Source organism: Anastrepha ludens, chromosome 3, assembly GCF_028408465.1.
Source record: "Anastrepha ludens isolate Willacy chromosome 3, idAnaLude1.1, whole genome shotgun sequence".
In the NCBI taxonomy this organism is placed as follows: Eukaryota; Metazoa; Arthropoda; class Insecta; order Diptera; family Tephritidae; genus Anastrepha; species Anastrepha ludens.
Genome location: NC_071499.1, coordinates 18634938 through 18646115, shown reverse-complemented (window position 1 = coordinate 18646115; position 11178 = coordinate 18634938). Strand labels below are relative to the sequence as shown.

Genomic DNA, 11178 nt, shown 5'->3' with positions numbered 1-11178 from the left:
ATGTATGTATGGATGTATGTATAGAATGTATGCATACATGTATGTATAATATAGACGACACATGGGGATGTATCTATGAACTCCGCAAATGGTAAGCGCTTTTAAGGTCACTGGCACGTGTTTTCTACCTAAAATCGAGCGCGCTATTGATAAGACCTGTGTAGAAAGGCGGAAATATAATTTCGGTTTTTGGAAAATTAAAAATTTGTCTAATAAAATTCAGAGGAAATAGATGTGGGTACATACATATTTAAATATTGAGATATTTTTATTAGCTAAAATTTGCATTTGCTTTTAGGCAAAAAAAAACAGTTCCTGATTTTCAAAAATTTATTGTTTTGTTTTTCATTTTGAGTAAAATTTGGCAAAGCATTGATTTTAATGAAATAAAAGTAAAAACAATAAAAACAAGAAATAAGAAAATTGCATACTTCCCACACAACTTTAGTTCACGCGCTATTTGCATCTTGAGAACTCTATCTTTTTCACTATAACTAAAATGTGCGCGAATATACAGCCGTTGAAAAATACTTAAGAACGATACCCAACCCAGTTCTCTCCATTTGAGACTTTTTTCAATAAAATCAGTTAAATGGTTTGCTTAATAGGCTTTATTTCATAGCACTTAAGGTGTAATTCTATTTAGTCCATTAAGTCTTTGGATTTTTTATTTTTTGCGTTTCAATCTTCTTCTTCAATTAGTTGGATTACCAAGAATAGAGGTCTCCGAAAAACATATGCCAATTTTTTAGTTCATATGGAAAAGTTAATAGAATTCAAAAATCCTGCGAGAAAAATGCTTAAGAACGAAGCAAATAACAGTCAAGTCATAAAAAATGTAGGCGAAAGGGAAAAGTATGCATTAATATCTACATATTTGGTTGAAACTCCCTTTTGCTGCATATCGCCTTTAAAATAAATAAATAATTGGCGCGTACACTTCTGTTAGGTTTTTGGCCGAGCTCCTCCTCCTATTTGTGGTGTGCGTCTTGATGTTGTTCCACAAATGGAGGGACCTACAGTTTCAAGCCGACTCCGAGCGGCAGATATTTTTATGAGGAGCTTTTTCATGGCAGAAATACACTCGGAGGTTTGCCATTGCCAGCCGAGGGGCGACCGCTATTAGAAAAATGTTTTTCTTAATTTTGGTGTTTTCGCCGAGATTCGAACCAACGACCTCTCTGTGAATTCCGAATGGTAATCACGCACCAACCCATTCGGCTACGGCGGCCGCCATATCGCCTTTGCATTGAAATTATTTAACCTCAACTACGTTCAACAGAAATGGATACCCTAGCTGCCTTGGCCCTTTATTATTTACTGATACTGATCCCAATTTGTGATATTTTGCGTACTGAGGGCATTTTTTACATCATTTCACAGATGTTCTATTGGTGTTCTATTTAATCACCACCCGAAGATGATCAACCCCGAACAGTGATCAAATTGTCTGCGAAAAACTTGTTTGCCATACGAGAAGTGTGCTTTGGATCATTGTCTTGTCGAAATTTCCAAATCAGCAGTAAATTCTATTTTGAAGTATCTGAACGTACTTGACTACACTTGACCGCATCCATATTAACTCCAATACCATGAATTGACCCGACACCGTTCCACAAAAAGCAGCCCCAAACCATTATTGAGCCTCCCCCGTGCAAAGCTGTGATTTTCCCAGAAACATTAAAGATTTCTCATTTTGGTGAAACGTGCTATTCACTGATAAAAGCAAGTTCAACTTTTTTGGTTCAGATGGCAGACCCTATGTTTGGCGAATATTCAATGATGGGCTCCTTACCAAAAATAAAACACAGTAAAGTACGGCGTTGGGCTAGTAATGGTCTGGAGTTCATTTTCTGCATCTGTGCTTGGAGAATTGCATTTTATTCAGGGTATTGTGGACCATCCATTGTGGGCATCTTTACATTACAGGAATAGCTTGGTTCGGGAGAAGATTTGCCTGTTTACCAGGACAATGATTCAAGGCTCAAGGCTTATAATAAGATTAAATTCAATAAAATAAATTAAATAAATAAAGTGAAAGAAAAGTTGATCTTCTTCTTCTTAATTGGTGCGATAACCGCTTACGCGATTTTGGCCGAGTTTAACAAAGCGTTTCTTTCCCGTGCTAATTGGCGGCAGTTGGACACATCAAGTGAAGCCAAGTCCTTTTCCACCTGATCTTTCCAACGCAGAGGAGGCCGTCCTCTTCCTCTGCTACCATCAGCTGGTACCGCATCGAATACTTTCAAAGCCGGAGCGTTTGTATCCATTCGGACGACAGGACCCAGCCAACGGAGCCGCTGGATCTTTATTCGCTGCGCCATGTCTATGTCGTCGTAAATTCAATAACCGTAAATTAACAATCAGAGAGCTGACAGAGGACTTGAACATTGTTTATGGATCCGTTAATGATTTCGATTTGCGCCTTGTTGCTGCAAAGTTGGTCGTTGGTTCCAAAGAACCTGAGTTTCATCCTAAATGAAAACGCTTTGATATCGCTAAAGTCATGAGTCTGAACCAGATCCAGAACATTCAACAAACGCCTCTTTACTGGAAACCAGACGTGGGTTTATGAGTACGACACGCAATCCAGACATCAGGCGTGTGAGTGGAGAGGTCCGAAACCAAAAAAGAAAATGCGGAAAAACCATGTTGTTTTCTGTCAAAAAAGATAGAAATGCTCACGATTTTTATAGTATGTATTGTATTGTACACCACGATTTTTTTCCAGGAGGCCAAACAGTTAATAGGGACTATTATTTGGGCCTTATGAGACGTTTACGTGAAGCAATTCGCCAGCAAAGCAAGGATTTGTGGAAAAACAACTCGTGGATTTTACGTACTAATAACGCGTCGTCGCCCCTGTTTTACACCAAGAACGCAAGAAATACAATCCAACAGTCATCGAATTCAGCTGTTGTGGCTCCCGGCGACTATTTTCAGTTTGATCGAGTCAAAAAAGCGTTTTAACAGCCGAGAGGAAATAATGGAAAAATCAAAACTAGCTCTGAGACTATACCGAAAATAGAGTTCCAGAAATGCAACCGAGCGGTGAATCAAGCCCTGGCATAAGTGCGTTGTAGGTGATGGGGAGAACTTTTAAGGCTTTAATATCACTTTTGAGGAATAAATTTTTATTTTGAATTTTCTGCATATATTCCGGGAACTTTTTGATCAAAGTGGTATATAATATAGGTAAAGCACTGAGCTTTCAAAGTTAAATGCATTTATTTTCAAAGTTTTTTTTTCATACGCATATGGCGCATATCATCATCACTCACTCATACCGAGCTCGTAAACATTTTCAGTTTTAGGATCCGTCTATGTCTGATCTTCTATTGTAGTAAAATTACCTAGCAGGCTCCACTGGCTCATCCATGAATGATTCATTAAATTCAATTACATTTTGTTAACACATATGTCGTCTTAAGTATTCCGAAAAGAATTTCCTTGTAGCATTTAGAACAGTTCGACAATAACTGCATGTGGAATACCTACAACTATTTCTGTGTCTCACCAAGCCAAATGACTCACTCTAAATTTTGCTTATTTACGAAATGCTGTACAAATGTTGTGCACGGCCGGAAAAAAATTTTTTTTTTAATATCTATCATGCAAATCATTTTCCTTTAGTTGACCTTGTCAATGTCTGTCTGCTGATCAGACTGGTATTTTAGCACAAGTCTCGCCTACGAAGAATTTTCATTGCCTACACGAAAAGTGGATGGTTACAACAACTGCGTAAGTGGGTCTACCTGGATTTAAGCAAACGAAGGTTTAAGCCAAGTTACAGCAGCAGCGCACAGTGGTCGGAATCGTACTAATCTTAGCACAAATAAAAAAAAAAGTATTTTGAACCTACGCAAAATAACGAGTTTATCTCCAATGAGGCTATAAAGGAACTATGATTAGGTGATAAATATGCAAAACGCCTTATGCACTGGCTTACGCTTAACAGAAAATAATAATCGTGCAGTTTCTGTAGTTCATTTCCTAAATTATGGTACAGAACCTGCTCGATTATTATTTTTTATACCCATCCTAAGCAACTAAATGCAATCAGTCAAGTGAAATTGCAAGTGTGAAGTCAGAAAGAGTGAACACCAAGCAGCTATAAAACAATAAAAACAACAAATTTTTAATATCTCAAAATTCAATTCAATTCATTTGTATTTTCATCTAAAAAATTTCGCTAAAACTATTACAAATAAATAACAATTCAGGTAATATTCATAGTCAGGTTGGCAACAGCCACTTATTTACATAGTTTCAGTCAGTTCAGTATTCAGTAGTTACGAGTATTCAACAGCCAGCAGTTACTTGGACCACTTTTGTCACAGGATAATCACAGTATAAGTTCCCAATAGAGCCAGATTCATAATCCATTCGATTATTCAGTCGGTGAGACAACAACATTTCCGCCTGTGGGCGGAAGTGTGCGTTCACAGTTCGGTTGATTCGATGGTGCGCGCGACTCCATAACCGGGCACAACTGCAGCCAACGGCACGCTGGGCGCAGAGTGATCTTTGTTTGTTCTGGAGTCTACGCAATAGCGTTTCGGTGCACTGACATACTCAAAATCCTGTTTATAAATGTAAGCTGGTTGAGTGAGTGGACCGAATAGGCCAGCTACTGCTTCTGGCAAATGGCTGATATTACAAGTGGAATACGCGGGCGCCTCGTGCAGATTTTTACGCCAGCGGCAATACGTACCTGTAGGTGGCGTATAGTTGACATAATTTGTGAATGAAACGCCGCGCCGCTGGGCGATTGGTGAAGATGTATTCGGCATGATTTTCTCATTTTCGCGAATCATTAAGATTTCCATCTTTAGATTCGAAACAGGCTCATCACATTCTGGTGCATTGCTGCTTTCCACGCTCGAATTGCTCATGTCCTGCGTGTTCAAAAGTATGCTATTGCAGCTAAACGTACTCCAACTGCTGTCGAGGTCGTCGGTGGAGCCACCAGAGTAGTAACCATACGAACGCTCCAAAGTGCGATACTGTGGCATGCGCTCCGATTGCTGTGGCTGCTGCTTTTGTGGAGTTTCTGGTGTGGCTTTCAGCTTATTGGACACTCTCGCATACTTGCGATTCGGTTTCCGAAAGGCGGGCGAGCGCTTCAGTTGTTGCCCTTTTCTTGGTGGTGTTGATGGCACGGATGCTGGTGATCGCATACCATCGCTACTCCAACCGCTCGTGCTGCTGCTAGCACAACGTTGCGGCTTGGCATAGTTGCTTTCAGCGGTGCTGTTAATGCGACTGCTGAAGTTACGTTTGCGTGGTGTTGAGCGCAGTTCCACATATACTCCATCACTGCTTTCGTCGCTACTATCGTAAATAGAGCTGGATGAGCAACCCATTTTTGGCTTTCACAAATTTAATTTATTTATATAAAACTTTCGAATTCTCTTCTACTCTTCAAATGTCCGCTCTCGGATGGTCTGTCAATCACTGTTTATCACTGAATGACCTTCGTGTAATGTAGCCTGCCCATTTATAAGTTAGATAAATCCGAAATTTCTAGGTAGCTACGCATGCGGTGTGCAATGCCCGCGACTGGTGACTGGCGGGCGACGAGCGCTTGCGTAGGGGAAGAAAGCAGTGCAAGTGTTCGCTAATGACTTACCTGGGCTACAGTGGAAAACGAGAGAGAGACCAGCAGCGTTAAAGTTTTCTGCTCTCCCGATATTTTTATGCAAACTACCCTTGCGCACACACACATACATGCATGCATGCATTCATAAATACCTTTGAGCTGCAAGGCTGTTAGTGGCTCCTTTGTTTACAACAACGCGTTAATGCGCACCCAGACGTGTAAATTGAAAGCAGCGATACAGGTAAGTATGCATTAATATGTACATATGTATGCATTATTAGGAGGATCCAAAAAAACACGTGGAAAATTACCATTGAATTTGCATAGGAAGAGAATTTGCACAGGAAAATTTGCACTTTCTGTAAATTTAGAAATTTGGTTTGAAATCTTCACAGATGGATAATATTTAGACTCCTCTTTTAATTTCTCTTCATAAATGTCCTACCAAACCAAATATACCAAAAATAGAAAAAACGAGATTTATAAATTTTTTAAATAAAAAAAAATTGTATTTTTCTAAATAGTTAAATGCTTTTAAATGAAGCTTAGGGGATAATTTATTTGATATATGTGAAGGAATATTTTTTATGAATTTTTAAATAAGAAAAATGTATTTTTATAATAGTCAAATTTTTGTAAATAAAGAATAGGGATAATTTTTTTGATATTTGTGCTGGAAATTTTTCAAATAAAATTTTTTTTTTTTCTAAAAGTTAATTTTGGAAATTTTTCAAATACAAAAATATTAAAAAATTGTAATTTCTAAATATTAATTTTTTTCAAATAAAGTATATTTTTTGATATTTGGAACGAATTTTTTTGTAAATTTTTTTTTTAAATAAAAGAAAAGTAGGTTTCTAAATAGTTAAATTTGTTTGGGGGATAATTTTTTTTTGATATTTGTGAAGGAATTTTTTTTTATAAATAAGAAAAATGTATTTTTATAAGAGTTAATTTTTTTTAATATAAATAAAGCATAGGGGATAAGTTTTTTGATATTTGTGTTGGAAATTTTTCAAATACAAGGAAATTTTTTTTTCTAAAAGTTAAATTTTTAAATAAAGCATGGGGGATATTTTTTTTTTTTTTTTTGATATTTGTGCAGGGATTTTTTTGAAAACTTTTCAAATATAAATAAAATTTATTTTGCTAAAGCCTGGAGAATAATTTTTTGATATTTGAAAATAAAAATGTTCAATAAAAATTAGTTTTTCTAAACAGTTTGATTTTTTAATAAAGCATAGAGGATAATTGTTTTAATATCTCTGAAGGATTTTTTTTTTAATTTTTTTGAATAAAAAGTAATATAAAATTTTTCTATTGTAAATAGTTAAATTTTCCTAAATAAAGTATAGGGATAATTTTTTTTATATTTGGTGGTTGTTTTTTTGTAAATTTTTCAAATAAAAAGAGAAAATATCTAAATAGTTAAATTTGTGAAAATAAAGCATAGGGATAATTTTTTTGATATTTTCGAAAGAATTTTATTGTAAATCTTTTATATAAAAAATTTTGTTTTTCTAAATGGTCAAAATTTGTGAAAATAAAGCATATGGGATAATTTTTTTGATATTTATGAATGCATTTTTTGTAAATCTAGAGAAAATTCGGTACATTCTACAGTTTTTCTTTGATGAAGCCGGGTCGCTAAAATTGTGAATGGTGTTTATGGGGCCGATAATGCGATTTTGTTTTCGTCGATTCCGTTCAGACATTTCTGATGTTAATAGAAAATGTCGATAATGTCGGTAAACTCACAGGAATAATCAAGAGTTGGTAGTCGTAGCATTGTCCAGGAACTATAGATCAAACATAAAACAGTTTGAAACCATTGGCGCAAAAAATTCTACGCAGAAATAGTAGATTTATTTTCCCAAATTAATATTAAATAAAAAAATAAAAAATATAGATAACTTTTTTTGGTCATAGAGCAAATTTAAGGCAAAAAGTTGTCTTTTCTTTACCCTTACATATTATATATCCAAATATCCTGTATAGAAGCGCATTAGAATGTCTCCGCTGCACAGTGGTCGGGGTTGCAAAAAATTTGGCATAAATTAAATTAAAAAATAATTATTTTTACAGAAATTCCAAAAAAAAATTTTTAATTTGCCTTTATGAAAGAAACACAGTAAAATGTCCCGAATTTTTTCTTTATTGACTTCCATAACACCCTGTAACTCAGAACTGAATGGAACAAACAAAAAAGAGCAAAATAACTTTTGAGCTGTGAAATATCACCTTGACAACGAGAATAAAATTTAAATTGTTTGATCGATACTTTACGAGATATCAAACACTGAATTGAATAATGAATTTCTTCTTCCCCAAACTAATATTTAACCGCCCCGCCTTCGCTTTAAAAATTCCATCTTAGTTTCCATAGGAGAAAAACTAAATATTATTCCGCAAATTGGTATACAACTTTTATAAAACGGTAATATTAAAGCTCGTTTTTAATTATCCTTCACAAATATCCAAAAAATTATCTTCTATGATTTATTAAACAAAATTTAAGTATTAAAAATTTTTTTTTTTGTTTAAAAAATTTACAAAAAAGTTTCTTCACAATTGTCAAAAAATTTGCTTGTTTTGGAAAAATTTAACTATTTAGAAAAATAAAATTTTTTTATATATGAAAAATTTCCAAAAGAAATATCTTCTCAAATATCCAAAGACTTATTCCCTATGCTTTATTTAAAAAAATGTTACTATTTATTGTAGAAAAACCCATTTTTTTTTTAATTCGCAAAAAATTCCTTCACAAATATCAAAAAAATTATCCCCTTTGCTTAATTTAAAAAATTTAATCATTTAGAGAAAGAAAATTTGTTATTTGAAAAGTTTCAAAAAAAAATCCTTGACAAATATTTAAAAAAATTATTGTTTATGCTTTATTTAATAAAATTCAACTATTAGAAAAATTATATTTTTAATTTGAAAAAATTGCCAAAAAATTTCATCACAAATATCTAAAAAATGTTCCCTTTAGCTTTATTTAAAAGCCTTTTGAAAAACATTTTTTTTCATTTAAAATAATTACAAAAAACTTCCAAATCCAAAAATTTGCAAAATATCCAAAAATTTGCAAATATCAAAAAATTGATTCCCTATGCTTGATTTAAAGATTTAACTATTTAGGCAATTTTTTTTTATTTAAACAATTTATAAAAAAATTATTGCCTATGCTTTTTTTAGAAAAACTAATTTTTATTTAAAGATTTTTCAAAAAAATTTCCTTCACAAATATATTATAATATAATATTAAAAAAGTATCCCCCCCCCCTCAGCTTTATTTAAATAAGTTTAACTATTTAGAAAAATACAATTTTTTTATTTGAAAAATTTACAAAAAAATTATAAATCTCAGTTTTTCCATTTTTGGTGTATATGATTTGGTAGGACATTTATGAAGAGAAATTAAAAGAGGAGTCTAAATATTATCCATCTGTGAACATTTCACACCAAACTTCCAAATTTAAACAAAGTGCAAATTTTCCTGTGCAAATTCTCTTCCTATGCAAATTCAATGGTAATTTTCCACGTGTTTTTTGGATCCTCCTAATAATGCATACATATGTTCATATTAATACATACTTACCTGCAGCGCTGCTTTCAATTTACACGTCTGGGTGCGCATTAACGCGTTGTTGTAAACAAAGGAGCCACTAACAGCCTTGCAGCTCAAAGGTATTTATGAATGCATGCATGCATGTATGTGTGTGTGCGCAAGGGTAGTTTGCATAAAAATATCGGGAGAGCAGAAAACTTTAACGCTGCTGGTCTCACTCTCGTTTTCCACTGTAGCCCAGGTAAGTCATTAGCGAACACTTGCACTGCTTTCTTCCCCTACGCAAGCGCTCGTCGCCCGCCAGTCACCAGTCGCGGGCATTGCACACCGCATGCGTAGCTACCTAGAAATTTCGGATTTATCTAACTTATAAATGGGCAGGCTACATTACACGAAGGTCATTCAGTGATAAACAGTGATTGACAGACCATCCGAGAGCGGACATTTGAAGAGTAGAAGAGAATTCGAAAGTTTTATATAAATAAATTAAATTTGTGAAAGCCAAAAATGGGTTGCTCATCCAGCTCTATTTACGATAGTAGCGACGAAAGCAGTGATGGAGTATATGTGGAACTGCGCTCAACACCACGCAAACGTAACTTCAGCAGTCGCATTAACAGCACCGCTGAAAGCAACTATGCCAAGCCGCAACGTTGTGCTAGCAGCAGCACGAGCGGTTGGAGTAGCGATGGTATGCGATCACCAGCATCCGTGCCATCAACACCACCAAGAAAAGGGCAACAACTGAAGCGCTCGCCCGCCTTTCGGAAACCGAATCGCAAGTATGCGAGAGTGTCCAATAAGCTGAAAGCCACACCAGAAACTCCACAAAAGCAGCAGCCACAGCAATCGGAGCGCATGCCACAGTATCGCACTTTGGAGCGTTCGTATGGTTACTACTCTGGTGGCTCCACCGACGACCTCGACAGCAGTTGGAGTACGTTTAGCTGCAATAGCATACTTTTGAACACGCAGGACATGAGCAATTCGAGCGTGGAAAGCAGCAATGCACCAGAATGTGATGAGCCTGTTTCGAATCTAAAGATGGAAATCTTAATGATTCGCGAAAATGAGAAAATCATGCCGAATACATCTTCACCAATCGCCCAGCGGCGCGGCGTTTCATTCACAAATTATGTCAACTATACGCCACCTACAGGTACGTATTGCCGCTGGCGTAAAAATCTGCACGAGGCGCCCGCGTATTCCACTTGTAATATCAGCCATTTGCCAGAAGCAGTAGCTGGCCTATTCGGTCCACTCACTCAACCAGCTTACATTTATAAACAGGATTTTGAGTATGTCAGTGCACCGAAACGCTATTGCGTAGACTCCAGAACAAACAAAGATCACTCTGCGCCCAGCGTGCCGTTGGCTGCAGTTGTGCCCGGTTATGGAGTCGCGCGCACCATCGAATCAACCGAACTGTGTACGCACACTTCCGCCCACAGGCGGAAATGTTGTTGTCTCACCGACTGAATAATCGAATGGATTATGAATCTGGCTCTATTGGGAACTTATACTGTGATTATCCTGTGACAAAAGTGGTCCAAGTAACTGCTGGCTGTTGAATACTCGTAACTACTGAATACTGAACTGACTGAAACTATGTAAATAAGTGGCTGTTGCCAACCTGACTATGAATATTACCTGAATTGTTATTTATTTGTAATAGTTGTAGCGAAATTTTTTAGATGAAAATACAAATGAATTGAATTGAATTTTGAGATATTAAATATTCGTTGTTTTTATTGTTTTATAGCTGCTTGGTGTTCACTCTTTCTGACTTCTCACTTGAAATACAACTTTGCGCGCTACTGATTGCATTTACTAGCTTAGGATAAGTATAAAAAATAATAATCGAGCAGGTTCTGTACAATAATTTAGGAAATGAACTACGGAAAATGCGCGATTCTCGATTTTCTGTTCCCGCGTAAACCAGTGCATAAGACGTTTTGCATATTTATCATCTAATCATAGTTCCTTTATAGTCTCAGTGGAGACG

At 35.6% G+C, this 11178-nt stretch overlaps 2 protein-coding genes across 2 annotated transcripts; one reads left to right on the top strand and one right to left on the bottom strand.

Moving 5' to 3' along the window:
• Positions 1-4442: 4442 nt before the first annotated feature.
• LOC128856579 (uncharacterized) lies at positions 4443-5366 on the bottom strand. Its single transcript, XM_054091887.1, has one exon. It carries the CDS (start codon positions 5364-5366, stop codon positions 4443-4445), a length of 924 nt encoding a protein of 307 aa, XP_053947862.1.
• A 4100-nt stretch (positions 5367-9466) lies between these two features.
• Positions 9467-10876, top strand: LOC128856293 (uncharacterized). The gene has a single exon (XM_054091589.1). The coding sequence runs from the start codon at positions 9681-9683 to the stop codon at positions 10650-10652; it is 972 nt and encodes a 323-aa protein (XP_053947564.1). The 5' UTR covers positions 9467-9680; the 3' UTR covers positions 10653-10876.
• Positions 10877-11178: the final 302 nt, after the last annotated feature.